A 24,476-nucleotide genomic window follows, 5' to 3' on the forward strand; every position below is an offset into this window, starting at 1 on the left:
GGACGACTGGGAATGCTGCGAGTTCTGAACTAGGCCGAGTGGGAATGTAACGCGGCGAGGACACAGTCGACCTTGGTTCGGTGGTGAAGTCTAGAAAGATGTGAAGACTGGAGGCACATTTCTTGATGCTGCATAATGTGCTGCAGAGCAGCATTTCTTTTTTTTAATCTGTGTAATCATATTTTTCTGCTTGTTCTATTGAATACATTCTCCTCTCCTCAGTTGGCGACCTCCTCGTGACCTCTCCTCCTCTGAGGAAGCGTGTTTAGCCTTGGGATGAATTGGCGTTGTGAAGGTTCTCGCAGAGGAGCAGCCGCCTCCGGACCAGTGTCGTCATGGTGACCAGGCGCTGACATCGTTGCGACGAGATGTGCGAGTGGCTTGGCGTTTTCAAGGTGATGAGGGATCTGTCGGATTTTCTTGTCATGTGTCATTTCTGTCCAGTTGTGTACATGCGTGTGAATCATGTTCTTCTCTCATGAATTTTAATTTTGCGAGTACTATTACAATCAACCCACTGTGACTTGTGGGCTGGGGGGGGGGGTGCCATGTTGGTTTTTCTGCCAATGATCGTAGAGTTGGGGGTGTGGCCTGACTGAGAGCTCGTCCACTGCGTGCCCACCGTGCACCGATTGGATGGCACAAGCTGTCAATCACACTGTATCCACGCCCTCAATACATCCGCTGCTTTATGGTCTATTTGACTGTAAATGGACCATAATGTACAAAATGAACATGATGTATTAAAGAAGACTTGAAACTAGAGATTGAACCATCAACCATACACGTAGTCATTTTCTCAGTCGCCCCCTGCTGGTCAATACAGAGAATACAGGCTTCAAACGAGTTTAGATCATTTGTTTCAAACTATTTTTAAAAGAAAAGTAGCAAAAATAAAAAATTATATTGTGATGTAAAGGAACTAAAGACGAGCAGCGAGCCAATCTCCCTCCAAAGTATGACAGGATGTCTTCATGAATATGATTTTAGCTAATAATACTTACAGTATATAATATGCCTCTTGATTTTCCGTCCTGTTGCCCAGAGAAGGAAGGACTTCGTGAACAAAGACAAAAACATCATGTTCGACAATCAATTAAATGCATCCAACACTAATAGTTCAAATAAAAACGTTATCAGTGTTGTCTGGTGGATAACACAGAAGAACTCTGCATGATTCCTGTTTGTCAGTCAGATGGCTGCAGAGGGGGGTCAGTGTTGTTGGGAGACGACGCAGCCAGAGATGCTCGTTACGGCTAATAAACATCCAGACCAGTGCGGAGGCCGGAGGCCGGAGGCCGGTGGAGCCGCAGGACGTGGACTCGGATCACGTCCTGGACATAAATTAGTCATGGAGGAAGTGTGGTCGGGAAACTGATCCTTACCTCCTGCTCAACGTCGGACTCAGAGGTCAAACCTTGACACAGAATCCGTCTTTGTCCTGTATGCATACGATATATGTAAGAGACCGAAGTCGACGGTTTCTCCGTCTGAGATTTTTAAATTTGTTTTGAATTGACTTGTCTGCAAAACAAATCAATTGCAGCAGAGCAGAATGAGCCCTGCTCCCCTGCTTCCCATGGCGTTGATGTTGTTGTTGTTGTTGTTGTTGTTGTTGTGGTATCCTGACTTTAACCCCCTGCTGCACAGCAACTCAGATATGTAAAAAGAAAACCTAGAATATTGATATCCGGCAGGTTACACAGTCCTCGTCGACGACAGCTTTTTTCCCCGGCTGTATATAATATATAATAATGAATTATTTTCCGTCATCCGCAGTAGATGGATGGGATCTAAATAGGAAGCATACATCAGGGCAGCACGAGCGGCTGACACAGATAAGTGTGACAGCCGGGCGGAATTTGAATTTGCCTGAGCGATAAATTAACTCTTAATGGCCTCGGACAGGAGCCGATCTCTTGGAACCGATGGCGGCGGCGCCGGGCTCCACCTCGCCTCGCTCCAGAAGCAGCAGGTACATATTTATGACCCGCTGCACGCCGGGGAGGAGTATTTGCATATGTGTGCATGAGATGTGGAGTCTCATAAATAGCTGATGTGCTGGTGAACGTGGAGATCATTTGGGTTCAGAGAGCAGGTAGAAGGAACCAGGAGTGTTTTATAATCCAGCACACTTCACCTCGTGTTTATCTGCTCCTCCGCGCTGCGACTTCGTCTGTTTGATGTGATTCTTGACTTCCCTTCTTTGGCCTTGACTCCAGGAAGTCGCTGAGCCTCCAGACGACCTTCAGGACTTTCCTGATTTCACTTCTAACTAAGATGCGTGTATTTCAACTGAATCCTAATTTGATTCCTATAAATAAATAGAGCTACTCCACACGCCCTTGTTGGGAACCACTGTTTGAATCATGCATGTCTCCAGATGGATGCTGATCCAGCCCTGTTCCAACTCTGGTACTGACAGACATCTGGATGTACCCTAAAATATACATAAGCTACAAAAGTATTCCTCAAAAATACATATCTAGTAATTGCAGTCCTCTCATATGTACAGTATTCCCCAACTGGCCACTTTGAATCCTTGTTGTCTTCATTAGAGCTCAGTGAAATGAAAGAGCCGAGGCCTCGGGCTACATCGTGAGAAAATTGTTCATTTGTAATGGTTGTTTTACGTTTTCAAATTGAAAGATTTTTAATTGATTTTTAATCCCTCGGCGGAGAGATACTTTGTTTCTCTGTTAAATCTTTGTCATTTCTTTGATGTGCGGTCAACAGTTGGACCTGAGGTCTTCCCATGTACAGTAAAGAGCGGGAGAAGAGAGCCATATCTATACAGTCCAGTCTGCTTCTTCTTCCCTGTCCAGAGACACGGCTTCTGTCTTCCTCACCACGTCGTTGACTGTGATTTTAGTTCCTTCAACCTCCCGCACACAGAGACTTTTAGCGTTGATTCGTCGGGTTTGGTTACGTCAACATCTGGCACATCACGGGATCAGCAGAGGAGCTGAGCTGCTCCGGTCCACCCACTGGGTCGGAGATGCTCCTGCACTGTGCTTGTGGACTTAACACTGGGCGTGTCAGTCATTAGCTGTGGTCCACACCGCTCCGGCGAAGGCCCGTGGGGACTAATCGCCTCATTTGGGATGTAATTAATCTCTATTAAAACCACGTCCCTCTGCCTCCGCCTCACCTGACCCACATCTCCGCACACCAACCGCCGGGATCGTGCCTGGAGATACAGCGAGGAGACGCCGGGCCGTGTTGTCCCCTTGACGTTTGAGTCTCTCTTCCTCCACTCTCTGTCTCCCCCCCGTCTCTCTGTCTGTCTCCCCCCCCCCGTCTCTCTGTCTGTCTCCCCCCCGTCTCTCTGTCTCCCCCCCCCCGTCTCTCTGTCTGTCTCCCCCCCGTCTCTCTGTCTGTCCCCCCCCGTCTCTCTGTCTCTGAAAGCCTAAGCCAGGCTTAAGCTCCCATCCACCCTCTCCGCCTCTTTTTCCCCGTCTCCCGCCCGATTCCTCCGTCTGATGGCGTTCTCGCTGCGGGGCCGGAGAAATCCCCGGCAGATGACAGACGACACAGCTTTACATGTGAAACAAGGCTGTTTCCAGCAGGAGATGGAATGAGGAGTTTATAGACGCTCGTTCTGCAGAGGTTTTCTTCGCACCCGTTTGACATTTTCCTCTCCGATCTCGTCAACGTAGAAAAGGCTTTGTGAGAGAAACATTTTGTGGCTGTCACAGCGACGGCTCTTCATCCGGAGATGCTGCATGTACTGCACACGGACTCTTTCTCATCTGGAGTTCACAACAAACTCCATACGTCTTCTAATTGCCTGGAGCTCCTGGCAGTTGCAGCTATAGTTTATAGATGAGGCGAGACGGAACAATGAAGTACATATTCTGACAGCTGCCGCTCCAGTTGCTCTCGACGTGAAATGCCAATAAGATGACACGGTTTCGGAGATGACTCGCTCAGACAGAATCCCAATAACATCTGAGCTGGTCCCACTCAGAGAAAATTATTTTCCCACTTAGCTGCCAAAAAGGAATCGTTGTACCGATTGGCCCACATCTCTTTTAATTTACGATTTAATCGTTGCACAAATCGTCCACATTATCCATATCGGGAAATTGGTCCATCGCCAACAGCAACACAGGAAGTAGTGTCGCCAGGCGGGAAGTGGAGGTGGTGGATGGGGGTGGATGGGAGCTGGGGCTTGATCAGTCCTGATTCAATGCACCTGACGCAGGACCAGGTTGGAGCAGGACAGTCACTGAGCTGCTGTCAGCGGCCGAGGAGGTTCGTGAGTGTAAGAGTTAAGGTGAGACGTATGGTTTGGTCTAGTTTACGACTGACGGTTAGGAACCGTGAACCTTTATTTTCTCTACTAGATACACGTAGATCGATCATCTGACTGTTCCTCCCTTGACTGACCGAACCGAACCGGAACTTTGAAAAGCTAACAGGCCCTGAATGGATCTCTGGAACGTTGGGTCCGTTTCTCAGCACGACCTGGTGCCTTCTCCATCCGTCAAGCCAATCTGAGCTGAGCGCAGGTTCACGCGGCGAGGGGAAAGGAAGGAAAAAAAAAACGACTGACAATGAAATGGAGCTGGAAAAATCCTCCTGCGTGGTGTGATGGAAAAAATTCAATCAAAGCTCACGTGTCCAGCAGGCTGATAGCTGCCATCACTCACACCGGAGTCAAGGTGCTCTGGATGTGTTGTCTGGATGAGAGAGGAAACGGATTATAATCCCTCTACGGACGCAACCTGTGCACTTTTTGAAGCGGCGATCAAACACTAGAATCGATTCAACAAAGTGCCGTTACGGGGGAAACTCTAAGGCTTTCCCTTTACTAAATGCAGGACGACTCTTCTTCTTCCCAGCCGCTCAGGAGGATGATCGACAACGCAGTGACGTGGTCGGTGGCGGTGTGGCGTGTCACCGGGGGATGGTGGAGGATGTGACAGCTCAGGGCCGATGGGAGATGATCGCGGGACACGATGACCTGCAGTCGTCTTTATGGTCCTGACGACAGTTTCCTTGTCTGGCTCCAGAGGGTGAGTGCAACAAACTGTTCCGTCAAAAAGAGCTCATGGCTGCAAACCATAGACTGTCTTTACTAGACTAGAGAAGCCAACGCAGAAGTGTGTGAAGCCTGTATTCTCTGTAGTGACCAGCAGAGGGCGACTCCACTGGTCGTTTCTATAGAAGTCGATGAGAACATGACTCTTCTCATTTATAACTTAGTAAACAACAACCTTGCTTCAAGTCTTATGTTCTTTTTGTACATTATGGTCCCTTTACAGTCAAAGACCATAAAGCATTGGCGGCGTGGATGCGGCGTGATTCACAGCCCCCTTCAATACTTTCATATCAGTCGGATAAACTTAAGCACCAAAACGGCAAACTAAAGGCTGACGGGTGACAACACGGTGGGTTGACACACTCGATCACTCGCGTCCCTCCGTCACGCCAGACAGACGATATTGCCTTCCACCCCCACCAGAGCCAGATCCACCTGCATCCTCCCCCACGCTGGCAGGCAGAGTACAGTTCACTTTCTAAACCATGATAAATTACCCTTTCCACTGGCCGTCCCACGGGGGGGGGGGGGGGGGGGGGGGGGGCAGGAACAACAGTGTCGGCTCAGATGAGAGAAAGGAGGCGACACTCTGACATGGAATCTTTGAACCTGGCGACGGCTTCTCTACTTTCATGTTACCGGGCGGCTTTTCTTCATTAAGGCTCTTTGAGGTTTGTCGGGGAGATCGAACGTTCCCACTGTAATCTGCCTTTTCATCCCAGTAACTCCGGGCGAGGCCGCTTGGATCTCTCACTTTGTGTCACGTTGAATGTTCAATGTTTTGATTTGAGTATTTTCAGCTCGTATTTTATTGCTTTTCCTTTCGATTGAAATTAGAAAAACACTCACTCTCCACATTCCCTCCTCCTGACGGACTAAACGCTGTAAAGACCAGTGTCTGACTGTTCACACTCCTCATGTTCAGTAATTGCAGCCTGACAACAGCATGAACACGCGTTGCATGCAACCATCGCCTGGTATTGAAACTCTCATTGTTACACAGAATCAAAAGGTTAACAGCTGTTATTTTACACATAATAACAGTATTTAGTCATAAACAGATGGAGGTCGCCGTGTCAAAGTTGTTTCTCCTGACTCACCGTCCTTGTACAATAACACAAGTCAATATATTTTTGCATTTCTTTTTATCATTCCTGTCGAGTACAGTGGTTCTCAGTCGGGGACCTGAGAGCAACTTTCAACTGCACCAGATGGTTAAAGCTGCATTAATCAATGTTTTTATATAGTTATAACTTTTATCGTACGAAAACAAACCTTTTGCTGTTGGAGCTCTCCGGAGGGGAAGACGCCGCCGACTACATCGACTCGCCAAAACTTCACAACGCACACGGTTCATGAGGTTTGATGGAGTCCGAGTGTCGAGTGTCGACATTCATCAGCGCAGGTGGAGAAGAGCAGCCGTGTTTCTGCAAATTGCACCATTCGTTATGCGAGTTCTGGTAACGCACAGTGTCTTGGTCTCGTCAGTCGTTCGCAGCGGGACGTCAGCGAGCTGGCGAGCTCGCAGGTTTCTCTGCCGAGTCCAAGGTCAATCATTGCCTCGTTTACTGAAAAGCTATTTTGCTAATCCGGCTAATGGGTCTGTTCAGGGACTGTATCTGATTGAGGGTTTGCTCTCTGACAGCGTGGTATTTAGACTGCAGCACATTAATGTTATCTTAGGGTTATTTCAAGGGGATTGAACAAGCAGGGGGGGGGCGATCTGAGGGAGCCGAGATGAGAAACATCAGCTGTGCAGGGGAGAGCAGCGAGTCGCACTGGGTGACGGGAGGATGGTTGCCCTGGTTGCCAGGTGCAGCAGCTGCATCAACAATGAACGCCGAGCCCCGATACAGATTGATACGGCTTCCCACTCTCTGTCTTTATTCATCCCTGAGGGGCAGTGTTCCATCAGCGGGGTCAAAGCGGAGACCCCACAGGGCTCATAACAGCGTTGGAAGACGACATGTTATTACTCAGTATCTGCCTGCGTTCGCGCTGAATTAGGAGACGTGCTCGTCCGCTGAGCAGCATCCAAGGTCAAAGAGCTGCACGCCCATCAGATCGGACGCTCCGTCCTGATTGGCCTGCATGTTCGGACACGGCGCGGCTGCACTGCTTCTGGTTCAAGCACAGCGCAGCGCTGTGTGTGTGTGTGTGTGTGTGTGTGTGTGTGTTTGAGGGAGACGCCATTTATTTTCCAAAATGCCAAGTGGCACATTAGCGAGGTTTGTGTCTTTGCTCTGGAATGAAAAAGTACAGCAGCAAAGCCATTAGACGAAATAAACACCTTGAGCTTAATAATCACACGTGCTTGTTATGTGGAAACTGTGGGTTACGGATGACATAGGTCTGTGCTTAATGCGAGCCGAGCTGCCTCCACGGCAACCTTCAATTACCACATAGATACACTCGCCCGCGGAAATTATAGGCCTTTATTATTCATGTGTTGTGACTTCATCAGGTGTTAATTTTTTAGAAATAACGTGGAATTAAATTACTCATACCATGTGTTTCTCAGCACAGCTCCATCAAAGGTCCCTTTAAGACTCTACGCTTCGGATAAGAAGATTAATATGAGGCTATAGCCGGGAATAATTAGCTAAGCATTAGGTGGCTACAATGGGTAGAGTCCAACATTTAAAAAGAGCTGACCCCTTCAAAGTTCAACGTTGAACCGAGTGGTAACCCACGGTGACGTCACCCGTTGATTTGGTTTTCTCACAGACTTCTACAGAAACAACCAGCGGCGTCGCCCCCTGCTGGTGTCTCCAGAGAATACGCGCTTCAGTCCCGGTGTTTGTTTTTATATACAGTCGTCATGTCTTGTCTGTTTAATTTGTAAACAGAAAATAGCAAATAGCCTGGTGGCGTCTATTATGACTTTCAGCGCGTTTCGTCAACTGACAAAATTTGATCTCCAATCATATATTTTCATATTTATGTGTCAACATAGAGCGTTACACTGAGCTGAGAGTTGCTTCACTACGGTTTCGTAGATGTAAGGTTTAAGTTACACGTTCATAACAACATTTTATTGGCTGTCATTGAGGATTTCCTTATTTCTTAATGTAAAATTTCTAAATGTGTGTTTTGTCGCCCATATCTGAGCTGCATCTTCACTTGTATGAAAAGAAAGAGAAACCTGTTCAGGATCTATTTCCAGTCCCTGAATGGTTCCAAACTCGTGGCAGCCTATTGAATAACTGCATCCTCACAGGCTCCTCCTCCGATCCAGGCCCCCGCTCCCCCTGTGGCCACAGTTAATGTTATTGGTGCTGTAATCATGATTATGATAATGAAAAAAATTTAATGGTAATGGCTGTCATCAGTAATGATAAAATTAGACCTGTGTTATATCGTGGCTCCTTTTCACTTCCCCTTGGGTTAATGATACATCTTCAAGTACAGTGGCTACTGTAATTCCAGTTTTTATTGGACGTCAGACGGAAGAAAAGACATGAAACCTCAGCAGGTTTTATTATCGGCGCTGCCTGCCTGCGTTAGAGCTGGAGGAATCTAATCAATCTGGACATAATCTAATATCAGGTTCATGATAGAATTATGCAGAAAACAAATTGGGGACTAAACAAATTCTATTTGCTTATGTTAGTGTTTCCTGTCAACACTCTCATAGGTTGAGCGTGGACTCTATTTTCAGGATTGAATTATAATTCAGAGTCAAGAGGACACTGAATAGATCAGAAATGCTCGACTGGAAGCCGGAACACAACCTCCAGCATCTACCTGGGATGAACATAGAGCTCGTCTCTCGACCAGATTCAGAATCCTGACTCAAGACACCACCACTCTCTGTGGACAAGGGTCGCCGCCGTCTTATTTACTGCTCCTGCGAGCCGACCAATTTGCCGGCCGTCCACTCAGTGAGCTGTAATGGCTTCTGGACTGTCAGCACTTTAAATCCTTCGGAGGCCCTCGTGTCCGGGGCACAGGAGCCGGCATCGGGCAGAAAAACTGTGGAAAAATGAATTATCCTTATGGGAAATTAAGGCCGGATGTAATTATGAGAGGCGCAACCAATATTCCGAGTGAATGCAGATGCACCAGATGCCTATTAATCAATATTCTTGTTGAGGCCAATGAATCGTAAGTTTTTTTACCATTATTTGAGATCATGAAATAAAACCCTGTGTGTTATTCACTGAGCTGAGCTTGTTTATGTGAATGAACACGGAGATAATGTCTGACCAACCCAACAGAGACGCGGCGCACAGACGTTTTTTCATCAATCAGAATTGCATTGACGCGTCGTGGCACAAAGTCAAGCGGCGTCCTCCCGCCGACTGAATTGGCAGCAGGAGCCGCGAGATTAGATTGCGTCTGAGGAATGCTAATTCACCGGGAGTCTGGGTCTGGAGATGTCGTGATTAAAGACTCAATTTCCCTGAGGTCAGCGTGGCGTGATCGCGTATTACTGCTAACTGATGGAGTGTCTCTGACATCTGCACTCCCGACAGCTCGGCTGCCACGAGCGGCGGCATCGGCGGCATCGGCGCCACGTTAGTGAACGTGGCATCGGGGATCGAGCGCGTCGCATCGAATATTCCTGTCAGGGCCGCGATTTAATTCCGTCACGCAGTTCATAAGCGGCTGTGTTGCGATATCAAACTGCTTATTCATGGTTTAGTTAATGTAAGTGAAACAGAGGAGGCAGAGGCCTACGGCCGCCCTCCGCCACAAGCGGCGAGGCCCCGAAACGCTGCCACGCAGCATTACCTTCACCTCCCAACGTGTGTCGGTGGAAGGAACCTCACTGCAGCAGTTGTTGTGCTTCGCCTCGCTGGCAGTGAGTTACTCTGACACTAATGACACCTCGCACATCATGTTATCATCTGAAGGACGGCTCCATGGTCCACTTTACAAAATGAAATCTTTGAATACAAACACGGTGGCTTTCCTGCAGCGTGACCTCCAGGCAGCATAAGATTTATACTTATATCCCTCAGTCACTAGATCCTTGCCCTTGTTTTTCTGTCAGATTTATTTAATTATGAAGCCAATTCAGCAATTGTTCTCTCATTTAAAAAGCAACACGATATAACTGTTACTGAGCAGCAGCCGGCAAAAACCTTAGAAGCACTACACCACAAAATCTCATTGTGTTGAAAATATGATATAAAATATAACATTATGATGGAAAGAGAATTTGACGGATGACCAATTAAAAACCAATTTTAAAAAAAAGAACTTTAATAACTCTTCAGTGTAATTACCTTTATTAAAAAAATTCAAATGAAGACAAAATTAAAAAAGAAATAAATGTGACAAATTCAATAACAACTTCAATCATTCTTCAAGGAAAGTGGAATACAAAAAAAAAAGTTGGATTACCAATGTATTGCATGTATTTCTGGGCCAGTATTCCCGTTTATAAAAATTTGCAAAACCACAATATTCCATCGCAAGTTAAAGTTTAAAAGCAATATTCATTATTACTAAATTGTATTTAGAGTACCAACGGTGTAGGTACTTGTTATGAGAGTTGTATTATATAGTGGGATTATTACTAGTAGCATTTTACTTCAAGTAGTTAATGTCAAAGTCATCATAATACATATGTAGAGCTGTAAGAGAAAAACGTGTTCAAGTGCTTTGATGCTACCAGGTGGCACATGATCGTGCATATAACAAGCACAGGTACCGGGACAGAGCCAGTATCCAGGAGATAAACAATTACCAAAATGATAAAAAAAGCACTACACCACAGTGTGTGACTCACAAACCCCTTCTCTTGATGAGAAGAAATAAATACTGTTAGGATGATTCACCTAGCCTCCGGTTCTGGAACAATGCTTCCTCGGCTCTCGTTCTAATCAGATGCAGGTTCTTAGCTGATTGGTGCTCCCGTGGTCACCAGCTTGTAGTAAGCGCCCTTCCGGGCCATGAGCTGGTCGTGCGTTCCTTTCTCCACCACGAAGCCCCTGGACATGACGGCGATGATGTCAGAGTTCTGGATGGTGGACAGGCGGTGGGCGATGACGATGCAGGTCCGGCCCTCTCTGGCTTTGTCCAGCGCCTCTTGCACTATCTGCAACCCACATAAAAGCCGAACACGGTGATCACAGACTCGCACACTGGCGGCAGCTTTCATCAGTTCTCCCACAAGGCCTCGCAATTACAGCAATTTCACAATCATGCCTTGATTACTATCATTAGATTGTTCCAGTGGATCAGCGCGCTGCTGAGGCCTCTTTGCTCCTCAGCGTGGTTCAGCCATGTGAGCAGGAGCAGCTCCTGCACGGGCCCGCGGACCATACTCGCCTCAAAGAGGCTCTACTGGAGGGTTGGCATGAGCTGTGAGCTGCTGGTGATAATAATAGAGATGATGAACGATAATGATGTTAACGATAATAGTAATTAACTGGCTGCTCTCTTTGCTCTTTGTGCCCCCGACAATCTCAAGCAGCTGCACCGTGCTGCGATTTGAAGTGTGTGGATTCTCAGCCAGCCACGTTGGTGCCGTTCGTCTTTACCTTCTCGCTCTCCGTGTCCAGTGCCGAGGTGGCCTCGTCCAGGAGCAGGATCTTGGGGTCGCGGATGATCGCCCTGGCGATGGCGATGCGTTGCTTCTGACCGCGAGACAACTGAGAACCCTGGGCGCCCACGTTGGTGTCGTATTTCTGAGGCAGGGAGACAGAACAAGACCGATGATGAGTCTTAATTATTTCTGGGTCACAAAAACTGTTCTAAACTGTTTAGAAAAGAAATATCACGTGTTTGCATAACTTATTTATGTGCCAGTGCAAGTTTTTCCCTCTCAGCTTGTCAGTTCTCCAAATGTTCCAATTGCACCATATAACCGTCAAGGACAGATAAATAGATGAAACGCATCGGAGGCACTGAGTGTTTGTCCCATTGTCCTGATCAGCCTGCGTCAGGGAGCCGTACCTCGGGAAGCGCCATGACAAAGCTGTGGAGCTGCGCTTTCTTGGCGGCGGAGATGACCTCGTTCATGCTGATTTCCCGCGAGTTGTCGCCGTACTTGATGTTCTCGCCGATGCTGCAGTCGAACAAGATGGGCTCCTGGGACACGATGCCAATCTTGGATCGCAGGAAGGGCACGTTGACGCGGGTGGAGTCGTGGCCATCAATCAGCTGCAGGAAGCGACGGATTTTACCATTAGTACGAAGCAATATGATAATAGAAAGACAGGACATACAATCCACCTAATGAGCTATCATCTCTCCTGTAAACTCTCTTGGAGCTGTGCAGAGGTGACGCTGTCCTTTGTAAATCTCAGGCTGAGAATCAGGACTGTGTGTTTCCAAAGCACTTCCATCTCAATTAAGGCCATTTGAATGTTGGCAGGCGCCCCCCCCGCTGGCACAGAGGCAAGCCGCCATCCTGGGTAGAAAGCCCCGTTATTTGAAAAATTAATAAAAGTCAGCAAAAAACGTCTGACTGATAAATGATATGAAGTTATACGAGAGCAAGGAAAAACTCCAGTCGCTGAGTGTCCAGTAATTATTCCAGGACTTTGACAAATTACAGATTTCACTTTGCACAGTGACACTGGTGGTGCGACTAAATCTCCTCGGAGCGGCAAGACGAGAGAAGGAACCTCTTTCATTTCAAAATGAGATATCTGACATTTTAAAAAAAAAAGAAAAAAAGAAAAAAGGTCAGCGTCTGCTGTGACAATATAATATTGGCTGGTTTAAAGGGAAAACTCCCACTTGCACAAGTCCTTGTTTAAATATGCAAATAATCCATTCGTCTCTTGCGTATCTTTGCTTACATAACTATGTTTGCGTAACAATATCATTTGTAAGAAGGCTACTTTGAGTTTATGGAGCACAATAAAAACAATCACCTCAACAATGCTTCTGTGAATTTTCACCAAACTTGTTGGGAAACATCCAGATCATTAAATTGTGGACCAAAGGTCAAAGTCAATAAAAATATGATCAGAAAAAAAACATATAGATATTTCTGCAAATGATAGAGAGACAATCTATATAGCTCAGATGAGTGACGTCATGCATACTTACATAAATACTTTTTTGAAGTGGTCTAAGTCCTTCTAATGCAGCGCTATATAATTGCTATTCACGAAGCATTTGATATTTGAAATAATGATTTCAAAAGCCACAGCTGTGAAAGGAATGTAGCAGAAATACTGAAGTTTCATTAAAAGATTCATAGAATACTATGAAAACCCTTCATGACTGAAGCTGGGCCCACGTCCGCCTCACCACTCTGCCGTGGTCCGGATCGTAAAACCTCTCCAGCAGCTGAACGCTCGTGCTCTTCCCGCAGCCGCTGCTGCCCACAAAGGCCAACGTCTGGCCGGGCTTCACCGACACGTTCAGCCCGTTCAGGACCTGGATGTCCGGCCGGGTGGGGTACGTGAACTTGCAGTCAATGAACTCCAGGTTCCCTTGGAAGTTGTCCTGGAAACAGTGCAGGGAGGGAGGATGTGTGAGCACAAAGGTTACAGTGCCACCTCCTGTCCATAAGCGGCAGGATACGACTCCACCGTCTCCACATGTCTCGTGACTAACTCCCTCCTCGTACCCATTTGTCTCCCTTGTCGCTGTAGACGCTGATCTGGGGGAGTCGGTCCAGCAGCTGGAAGAACCGCGCGGCCGAGATCTTGGCCTTGGCGTAGTCCGGGGTGTAGGAGGAGGCTCGGCCGAGGGCGGTGCCGCTGGTGACGATGGCCGAGATGACCCTGCCACACAGAAACCAACACGTGTGACGGGAGGAACGACGAGTCATGTCTCTGCTTGAAGGTGAATGTGGCCCCAACGCTGACTTTTTAATATTTGTGTGTGAGCTTGGTCTCTCTCCCTAAAGGAAGTAGTTAATGTAGATGTCACGTCAGATTTTTTTGGTGGTGTCATGTACAATACATAAATCAATAGTTAAATAAACCCCGTCCTGCGCGGCCCTCACCTGAACACCAGGCTGAAGTGGAGCCCCTCCTGCCGCACCAGGTAACCTCCGAACCTGTAGGAGGCCGAGTTGGTCAGGAAGACGACGCACTGGGCGAAACCGTAGCAGGCGCCGTACACGTTGGCTTTCTTCAGCGCCGCCTGGAACGGAGCGTCCAGCTGGGCCTCGTACATGTCCACGAAGGTCCTCTCCTTCCCCAGGCCTGCGATGGTGCGGATGTTGTTCAGGGCCTCACCGGAAATCTGCACATAAACAGACAGAGACTGTGGTTGAAGTCGTGCAAGGGAGGGTCAGATGTAGATAAGCCTTTTGCCCGGCTCTTATCTTTATCCTGTTTTATGCTGCTGCTGTAAAAAAAAAACCGGCATCATTGAACTTTCATCTAATCCACTTCATTTGTTCTACTGCATCGGGTTGATTACGATGGTGTAAAAGAAGTTCACAGTGAATTGACTTTTGAACTTTCTCACTTATTGTCCTGAGGCTTTAACCAGCCGGGCCTCTCAGAACCACGACTGCATCAGGAGCAGCGGCGGCCCCGCAGGAGCAAACTCGCCAAATCACAAGAGCAACTACTGAAACGCTCTTGTACTCGGATCAGCCGGATGAATATATTCAAACAGTTTAGTTGTGGATGTTGACCATCGATATCTCACCCGTCCCGCAGCTTCCATCGCCTGCTTGTCCTGCTTGGCGAAGCCCGTGAGCATCTTGGCCTGGAAGCCGCCCGACAGAGCGATGAACGGCAGGAAGCAGAGGATGAGCATCGTGAGCTTCCAGCTGAAGTAGAAGGACATGAGGACGGCGACGCCGATGTTGGTCAGCGAGTTGACGATCATGCCGATCTGCGAGCCCGTGGCCTTGGAGGAGACGGGAGGAGGTTGACTCAGGTGAACTGAACTCATCATCAAATAGATTTATAACGCGTCTTAAAAAAGGGTTATGTCACATTATCAAAAAGGATACTTGGAAACACACTCATGGATATTAGTCCTATCTATTAATGTTCTGCATCCTGCTCCTTTGTGCGATTCTTTTCAGTGGGTTGTTTTTTTTCATCTGTTCACATCTTTTCTCAAATGAAATGATGTCATGCAGTAGACAACAGCAATTCCTAATAAAGTCGTCATGAATCAGGATCTGGATGAACAGCAGAAACCGTAATAACAAGCTCAAAATGGTTCATTTGTTTAAACACACTTCAATATTTGCGAACAATGGTCATTGTTAGTTAAGATGATGATGCTCCAGGTCCAGGGGCACAACTGTCCTCCACTCCCGTCATCCACTTCACCAGTGTAACGTCTCCCGACTACGACAGAGACGTGGGAACTTACAGGGAGAAGAAACTGAGCTTTTGAGAGTAAAGTTGAGATTTAAGAGAAAGAAGTTGTGGTATTGCAAAAAAGTTTGAATATTTTGAGAAAAAGGTTATATTCCCAAAGAAAAGTTAGAATGTTACAAGAATAAAGCTGTTGTATTGTGAGACAAAGTCAATATCAGGAGACAAAAGTCCTAATAATACGAGAATGAGGATGTTACTTAATTTAACAAGAAAAAAGATTGTCATATTTTGAGGTCAATAGGTTATATCACAAGAAAATATTGTCCTCATCATATTTTGAGGTCAATAGGTTATATCACAAGAAAATATTGTCCTCATCATATTGTGATATGGACATTTGGCCGTAACGCACCCCTTGAACCTGCGAGGCGTCGGTGGCCAGGCGTGTGGTCAGCGCCCCGGGGCTGTTCCTGTGGTCGTCAAACCAGCCGATCTCCTGGCCCAGCATGGCGTGGAAGCCGAGCCGCCGTAACCTGCGGGTCAGCAGCTCTCCGGACTTGGAGAAGGCGTAACCCTGGGGACGACACACACACACACACACACACACACACACACGCGCGCGTGGTGTCAGAACTCGTGAACTGATCATAGAACAAATATTCAATAATTGGGCTCGAACAGGAGCAGCAGGTGAAGGCAGCACCCACCTGCAGCATCTGGGTGAAGAAGGAGACGACGCCGACCATGACGAAGAACAGGCAGATACCGTTGATCTCCTTCTTCTGAACCTCGGGGTCCGTCAGTGAGAAGGTCTGCGCACACACAATATGTCACGTTTCCTACACACAGTGTCTCAAGGGCTTTTGAAAACGTATTTTGAAGAAATTAAGATTGAGCTTTACGGCCAAGATTTGACTGAACAGCAGCGAGTAGACGGGGTTGACGCCTCCGTTGATCGCGGCTCCCACGGTTCCGAAAAGCATATATGGCCACTCGGGGATGTTGTACTTCAGGATCCTGGCGACCGGAGCCGGCTCCACGACCTCCTCCTCCTCCTCTGGGATGGCATTCTGAACATTCATAGATTATAACAGTGATGATAATAAACCTTATATGGTTCATGTGCCCGGACTTGTCCCAGTTGCGTGACACACACCTCGGATTTGTCTGCCTGTGAAACAGCGTAGGCTCTGGGGCCCAGCTCTCCGACAATGGCCACCGAGGACTCTGGGATGAGGTTGGACAGCTGCGAACGGGACCGCTGGCGGATGGAGGATCTGAAAGACGCGGGGAATATTATTCTGTCGCTGCCATTCGCCTCCTTGTGCCCGTGATGGCTCGCCTGCTGGAGCACCATTCGTTGGCTCTGGATGTTCGTGTCAGCTAAATGCTCCAAGTGTCGAAAATAGATATAAGGAGGCAGTTGAGTAAATCGAGGCGAGTCGCTTTCAGCCACCAAACGACGACTGTAATGATCCCATTTAAATGCTCAGGCAGGAGCAGGTAAATGGATGTTACTCACAAGTGAGCGAGTAATGAAGGTGTTTGTGTGATACCTCAGACTGGCTCGGTAGCTGCCTGCTCTGGAAAGACTTCGGCTCTCTGGCTCTTCTTCCTTTTCAGCCACTGATGAGAAACACACACACACACACACACACACACACACACACACACAGTGTGACGACCACAACCTGCTTTCCATGTACAGTTAAAATGTCTGTGGCGGAGACGCTGGACCCACGTTGTCGCGCCTTCTCGTTCAGGGCCTTGTCCCCTTGACTCTGCAGGGTGACGAGGGTGAAGTAGACGCCCTTCCTCTCCAGCAGTTCGTTGTGTTTGCCCCGCTCCACCGCCCGGCCGTGCTCAAAGCCGACGATGACGTCGGCGTTCTTTATGGTGGACAGTCGGTGAGCGATGGAGATGGTGGTGCGACCCATGCCAACCTGTGACGTAATCATTTATAGCAGTGTATTGAAGGTCGCTGCACTTTATGATTCCTGGGACTGATCCTCGTGGCGACTGGTTGCTAGACAGGCCGACTGTGACACCACGGACACGGTCTATAAACCGGCGTTACTTTGGCACGTAAACTGGTCAGACTCACTTTATCCAAGGCCTCCTGAACCGTAGCCTCACTCTCGTTGTCGAGGGCAGACGTCGCCATGTCCAGCAGCAGGATACGAGGATTCCTGACCAGCGCCCGAGCGATGGCGATACGCTGCTTCTGACCTCCGCTCATCTGACCTCCGCCCTCCCCCACCAGGGTGTCAAATTTCTGTTGAATTTTAACATAAAATGACAGTGAGACACGTTACGAGTCCCACACTGCTCCACAAACCCTCCACCCTTGGTGCCTCTCCACCTGTGGCAGGTCCATGATGAAGTTGTAGGCGTTGGCCTCCTTGGCCGCGGTGATGATGTCCTCCATGGAGACGCCGGGGCGACCGTAGCGGATGTTCTCGGCGATGGTGGTGGCGAACAGCACCGGCTCCTGCTCCACGATGCCGATCAGAGAGCGCAGCCATTGGATGTTCAGCCCTCTGATGTCATGGCCGTCCAGGGTCACCTGAGGAGGAGGAGGGCGCGGAGAACAGCTGGTTTTGTTGAAATTGATGGATGATGCTATTAAAGTTCCTTTTTTTTATTTTTGCAGCAATGCCTCGAGAAGCCCGTTTCCTTCGTGAGAAGCTGAAAGGATTGAGACAGTCAAGTGTGTGCAGACCTCTAAGTCTAGTAAAAGTGAGAAATGAGGCTGCTGGGAGCCATTGGCGGATTAATAAAACATATCACCATGTACGTCTACAACCCGGAGGGGATGGTTATTTTTGAAACCACCGGAATAAAGCTTAAAAGGAAGGATGTGGCAGCTACAGTGTGTCGGGGGAATCTCACATGGCGCTCACGCGTTCTTACCATGCCCTCTTTAGGGTCGTAGAAGCGCTGGAAGAGCTGAATGGCCGTACTCTTCCCTGCTCCACTGGGACCAACGAAGGCCGTGGTCTCCCCTGACTTCACTGCCACACTGAGCTGGTCCAGGGTCTGAGACAAGGTGACATGGTGAAAGTGACTGCATCTGTTTTTTTTATCTAGTTCTATCCTAGAGGCATGGACGTACCTTGACTTCAGGTCTGGACGGGTAGTAGAAGGTCACATTGTGAAACTCAATATCTCCTTTGACCCTGTCGAGCTTGTATCCCGACTCGGACAAACAGTCGATCTCCGGCTCCTGACATTTCAAAAAGGGTACGACGTGTCGGTGAGAGGCAGTGGTTTCTTATCAAGAGCAAAATGTTACGAATCGCGCTTTCTCACTCTGTCAATAGTCTCGAAGATGATGGTGGCGGCGCCGCGGCCCGAAGCAAACGCCTCCAGACACGGCGAGGCCTGCCCCAGATTCATGGCCGCAATCAAAACACCAAAGAAAACCTGGAACGAGGAGGAGGATTTATCAGAGGGACACAGAGTGGTTTTAATTTTCACCGGAGCAAAGTGGGAATTGTAAATGAAACATTTAGTTTCTTCTTGAACTCTTGATTTCCTCACGTGATACCTGCAGGAGTGTTCCTGGCGTGTACTCCTCAGTGTCCACCACTAGACTAGAGCCGTACCAGAAGGCCAGACCGTAGCACAGGAAGATGATCAGCCACATGTATCCGGTGAAGAAGCCCATGATCAGACCCTTCCTGATTCCCCAGCGCTGCGCTGAGATCAAGTTCCTGTCATACCTGCGGACGAGAAGAGGAGCTCGACTCAGCTATGCCAGCATGAGGGAAAAGTTGAGTGTGTCGTTCTTTCACTTTGCAAACTTCACCTTTGCACTTCTTTGATCTCGCCACCAAAGGCGGCAACGGTCCGGATGGAGGAGAGGACCTCATCGGCCACGGCTCCGGCCTTGGCGTAGGCCTGCAGCTCCATCCCTGTTAGCTTAGCCACGAACTAGAGCCGGAGGAAAAACCCAACGTGATGCAAAGATGGTAAACGACAAAGAGGTAGAAAGAAGCCAAGAGGAATGAGGTCTCACCAGGGCCATTAGACCGGCTCCGATGCCGATGAGTGGACTTGCTGCGACAATGACGAGTGTCAACTTCCATCCTTTCACAAAGCCGATGCAGAAGCCGCACACAAAGGTGGTGAAGCGCTGCAGGAAAATGGCGACTTGATCCGCGATGGCGTCGTTGATCTTGTTGATATCGCTGCAATGCAGACACGACGACTGTGAGACGGTGCACATGGACACTCCACTCGTACCTCGTGAGGCGGAAGACGTCTGCTCACTCACTCTGACATGCGCGTGTTGAGCTCTCCGACCGACGTGCAGTCGAACCAGCCGATCTCCATCCTCATCACTTTGCTGAAGTACATTTTCCGGATGATCTGAATCTGCCTGGCAGCGGCCGTCACCCACAGCGAGATCTGTGTGAAAGAGTTTAGACTCTGATCGGGACCCTGACCTCTGACCTCCTTTCGGAGGGGACCCAGAGTCATGTGGCTCTGGTTTTATTCATCAGAACCATAGTTCATGTCTTTGTCACATTGTTTACATTGGATCCGGTTAGTGTCGGAGTGAAAGCGTGACCCTTGGTGATGTCATAGTGATGTCATCAGGGTCTTGGCCTGGGTGTGGAGGCCACGGCCTACACAACGCTGACATTTCTAATTCTACCATTTCTTTGTATCCTCCTTCCTTCTCTGCTGAATGATGATAGAAATATTTTCATTAATATTACATGAATACTACAGGCAGCCGTGTGTGGATGATCTTGACGGTGACACGACTCTATAGAGTCTACAGGCCTCAGTGTGGTATGGAACTGAACACTTGCATTTTAGAGAATATTATGGATTCAAGGGCGAAACCGACAGAAGAGCGGCGATGAGAGGAAAGAGACGCAGCAGCGGGAGGACGTCAGGCCCTTTCCTTGAAGGTTTCACAGGGAGGACATGCTGATTGAAGTGGTTGCGAGTGGATGGAACAGATGATTTATGTGTATCCGTATGAAAGACTAACCTGTAAGTATCCCAGTAAGAATACAGCTGCTCCGATTCCGACATAGTAGAAGGCGAATAAGGTCATTTCATATTCGATGTCAAGGAGCCTGAAAGTCGACACACACACACAGACACGGTAGATAAAGCATAGATATGAATCAAAAGTTTTAATATTACATCTCACACTATTGTGGAAGGAGGCCTGCCTCATGAATCCGTGCCACCACTCACCCACACGTCCTGCCCGTCAGCGGTACGAACATCTCCCAGGTGGAGTTGCTCCAGTCGGACAGGTTGTGGCTCGGCGCCGCCGCCGTGTAGTTCCTCTTCCACTGGATGGTGTTGTTCACGCACTCCTTCCTGCCGTCGCTCAGCTCGTTCAGCTCGATGTCGTACTCGATGAAGGTGTCGGTGAGCAGACCGAACACCAGCAGCATGAGCGGCTGGGCCGAGCCGTGCAGCACCGCGCACACGCTGCCCACCGCCATCATCAGCACCTGGCGGCACGTGGCGAAGCGGAACTGGACAGACGCGTGACACGCGCTGGAGTGAGGCGGACGGAACTCTCATTCAGTCCAAGTGTCATATTCTGAATTTTGAAAAAAGCTTCTTACCAGCTGAAAGAAGCCAACTCTGATCGCTGCTTGAGCTGCATTTCCTTGAGCTCTGTTTGAAAAACCAAGGCGAGGTGATACACATGACATGTCTGTGGTTCATAGAGTCTAAAGACTCTGTTGATAGATATTTCACTTACTTCTCATCCTTTTTGGACGATGTCATCGTCCTGCGTGGAAGAGAAAAGAACTCACTCAGAAACAAGCACGGACACTTAAAGGCATGAACTCCCGCAGCTCGTGATTATTAAAGGTTCAAATCACTGCAACTTCTTTTAACTGGTCATCAACGTTTACAGTGAAGTGGCTCCGAGAGCGCAGCGGCAGAAATGGACAAGAAATAGAGAAACACTGGCAAAAGTGACAACAGAGCTCCTTCACCATGGAATGGTTCACACATCGTAAATAGCCAGGCCAAGGCGGCCTGGTCACCACGAAGGTTGGCCTTATCTCTCCATGAGTCCTTCTTCCATGTCTTACTGCCCCTAATAAAACCAGCTGTTCATTAACCCCTTCTGATCCACACTTCCCTCATCTGGTTTCTGCCCCAGGCTCGACTTATTATTACCTCTGGCAGACAGTCTTTCCCACATACCAGAAACACAATGTCAACAGAGTGTATGTTAATACATGATTATGTGAGAAATTGACACCACAAACCTAAAATTCTGTATTTGCATGATTCAGTTTCTAGTTCTCTAAGATTTTTTTCTTCATTTGGATTTTTCCTTTGTGCAGCTGCATGTGTTTTCTTCGGCTGCAGCGTATTGAGCCTTGAGGCCCTCCGTACTTCTGTGGTCAATAGCGAGTAATGACACATGTAAAGAAACTACATAGTGCACACACACACACACACATACTGTACACACAAACACACGTGATCTTTGTCCGCCACAGAGATAATGTATCGATTTCTCTTTTCCAGTAGCTGAAGCTCAGATTCCTTGAAAAGGAGGAAACTGTCACTTCTTGTTGAGCTGCCTCTGATTTCCCTGCTGTCTTCATTATTTCTAGTTGCTGCACTTTGTGCATAGGTTGTAAAACCATGTATAGCTATTCAAATATTCTTCCAATATATACATTTGTACATGTAAACCTCATCTTTTACAGACGTTAAAAGGGTCTTTAACCCTTTTTATGCACGAATGCTGACAACCTCAGTCAGGAAGTGTTTTTATTCTTCTTTCGGCATCACTTTTTTTTAAACATGCATTTTTCAACCATACATATGAATAACTATACTTACATGTAGGAGTCGGCCGGTTCTGCAACACAAGAATTAAATAGGTATTATATTTTAAAATGTTCTCTTATTGTCGCTGAAGGTGCTCTGTTTCGTTGATCATATAAGCAGCGGTGAGTTACCTTCGTCTGAAACCTCATAGCTGTGGTTCTCCTGTCCCAGTCTTTTAATGCTCTGCAGTTTCACGGATCCAGTCGGCATGGTGACTCGTCTAAGGAGCAGAGAGGTTTAATCTCAGAACGATCCAGGTTGTGGAATAATTCAGAAAACTCAAATTCCCCTTGACATTCACTTCAAGAGGCATTGTGACGGATTTACCTTCAAGAGAGAAACTAGCCCTGATGGAAGCAGTCCAGTGTCCTGACATTCGGTCGTGGCAGCTCGTCTCTCGCTGTGTGGCTCGGCAGCGGCTTCACGCGCTCTTATTGAGCGGACTGGGGCTTGGCTGGAACCGGGGTCAGAGTGTTTTGTCCTGTCGGAACAGGCCAGTAACCTCGCCGGAGCAAACAGGTCACCTGCCGGGACCCCCAGTGTTTGTGAATCCTCACTCGTTGAACGTGAGCGCCGTATTTACACAAGTGACGGCTGGCTTTCAATGAATATCACGTATCCTGTTGATGGGAAAAGGATTGACAATCTACACATTCTTTGATCTGGACTTATTTCCGTTCAGCAGCAAAAAGGAGCAATATTCAGAGAGTCAGTCCTGAGTGTGTCTGACGCCTTTAGTGTCGAGGATGGGGCCAACAGCACAGATATGAAAAATAGATCCATCACACGCTGAATTATTTCCATCTCTCTTCCTGTAGTGTTCACACATGCGGCGATGACCTCTTTGGTTTAGAATTCTCGAGTAGAGAATTCACTTACTCGTCGATTTGCTATGCACATTTACAACCGGTGTTTAAACATGCATGTGATGAAGTAATTAGCGGAGAATATTCCAAAGAAAATGCCTCTTGATTGGTTCATTATTTTGTGGTAATGTGTGTAGCCTGTTAATAATGCATGCACCTCATAAATCAGGACATATTTCTCTCCCTTACATTATTAAGTAAGAACAAACAGTATCCACCAGTGTGGATTTCTGAGATCCCCGCGTTACGCATCGGAGCGAAACCAAAGCCCAACTTTCAGAGATAAGGAAATTCTGCTCAACGGTGTTCTTTTTTATTTGATCACTCATCTTGTCCAGAGGCAGTGGACATGAATCTATAATGATTGTTATTATAGATTTAAGGACTATTTGGATTCTTTTAGCAAGTATCAGGGCGAAACTTATTCAATTGTCAAGTTAATCTTCTGGTGATTCAGAGAATCATGTGTTGAGTCGTGGTTTAAACTCTCACTAAACAATAATTACACATGGATAATTACACTGGCTCACTTGTCAACAAGGCAGATCTCAATTAAGTAGAAGCAGCGCTAACAAAACAGTTTCAGCGTTCAGAATTAACAACAGAAGGCAGGTCAAATGAAAACCATGAGCTATCTCATCTAATTCCCCAGCAACGCTCATCTTTTTTCTAACAAGTGATATATCTAGTTCTTAAGCAATAAAACACAATCTTACAATTATAATAATTTACATGGTGTAATTCTGCTACAGACATGGGTTGAGACGTGTTTAGATGTTGTGACCTTTAGAATTGCACCAGAGGTCATTGCCCTCTCACTGCTCCACTTCCCGGTGCGCTTCTTCTTTAACATACATTTGTCATCTTTTTGTCTAATATATCTTATTTTCACTCAAATCAATGCACATGTTAAATATACGCTAAAATAACCACATGGAAAATTGGCAAAGTGAATCTTATCATCTGATGGAATATTTATCAGGTCTTAGATGTAGGTACCAATTGTGATCAGAGTTAAACAAGCGGTTTGAAAGAAACTTTTTAATTATGATAATTTGAGACACACAAAATGCTCAAACTCATGACGTTTATACAATCTGTCATTTTTTTTGTCATTGAGTAAAATGACCGATTGGGCAAGTGATGAAGATATCGGTTGTTTTCATGGTTGCACATGAAAACTGATTTGCTCACCAGTGGCAATGTGCTGTCGGTCACTGACTGCTGCGTTCAAGTGCTGCAGGAAACAACAAAGAAGGAGGATCGTGACCACATGTCCAAGGGGAAGTTTAGAGAAAGAAGAGGACATGACAATATATAACAACTTCAGAACTGGTCCGGATGATTTACATCTATTCTCATTCATCCTGAATGTGTTCATCATCTGAGAGTCCAGGGTGAGGTTCATAACAGCTTCATTCAGGGTGGGGGTTGACATGGCAACAGTTGAAGAAGAATTTAAACTGTTTTTATATGTATAAAATATATTTTTAAGAATAGCCAAGTGATTTATTGAGGATG

At 47.4% G+C, this 24,476-nt stretch overlaps 1 protein-coding gene and 1 long non-coding RNA gene across 3 annotated transcripts; one reads left to right on the plus strand and one right to left on the minus strand.

Annotated features, from left to right (window-relative positions):
- Window positions 1-230: 230 nt before the first annotated feature.
- LOC124849421 lies at window positions 231-11,981 on the plus strand. Its single transcript, XR_007029829.1, has 3 exons — window positions 231-395; window positions 4,848-5,021; window positions 11,475-11,981. It is a non-coding gene; the product is annotated as an uncharacterized LOC124849421 (long non-coding RNA).
- LOC118310594 (bile salt export pump) lies at window positions 10,777-24,347 on the minus strand. Of its 2 annotated transcripts, XM_035633647.2 has the most exons (30): window positions 24,150-24,339; window positions 22,417-22,709; window positions 22,221-22,309; window positions 22,102-22,120; window positions 20,996-21,025; window positions 20,856-20,907; window positions 20,473-20,762; window positions 20,261-20,348; window positions 19,532-19,665; window positions 19,274-19,445; window positions 19,064-19,188; window positions 18,803-18,977; window positions 18,565-18,678; window positions 18,368-18,478; window positions 18,166-18,291; window positions 17,615-17,818; window positions 17,357-17,527; window positions 16,994-17,195; window positions 16,809-16,878; window positions 16,409-16,529; window positions 16,155-16,322; window positions 15,960-16,064; window positions 15,665-15,826; window positions 14,624-14,827; window positions 13,968-14,209; window positions 13,587-13,743; window positions 13,265-13,462; window positions 11,957-12,163; window positions 11,542-11,688; window positions 10,777-11,096 (listed from the first exon to the last, which is right to left on the minus strand). In XM_035633647.2, the coding sequence occupies exons 3-30, from the start codon at window positions 22,297-22,299 to the stop codon at window positions 10,896-10,898; spliced, it is 4,074 nt and encodes a 1,357-aa protein (XP_035489540.2). In that variant the 5' UTR covers window positions 22,300-22,309; window positions 22,417-22,709; window positions 24,150-24,339; the 3' UTR covers window positions 10,777-10,895. The 2 variants fall into 2 exon arrangements, with proteins under 2 accessions (XP_035489540.2, XP_035489551.2); XM_035633658.2 differs by lacking the exons at window positions 10,777-11,096; window positions 11,542-11,688; window positions 11,957-12,163; window positions 13,265-13,462 and having other exon boundaries at window positions 13,728-13,862; window positions 24,150-24,347.
- Between the last annotated feature and the right edge of the window lie 129 nt (window positions 24,348-24,476).

This window comes from Scophthalmus maximus, chromosome 1 (genome assembly GCF_022379125.1).
Source record: "Scophthalmus maximus strain ysfricsl-2021 chromosome 1, ASM2237912v1, whole genome shotgun sequence".
Classification (NCBI taxonomy): domain Eukaryota; kingdom Metazoa; phylum Chordata; class Actinopteri; order Pleuronectiformes; family Scophthalmidae; genus Scophthalmus; species Scophthalmus maximus.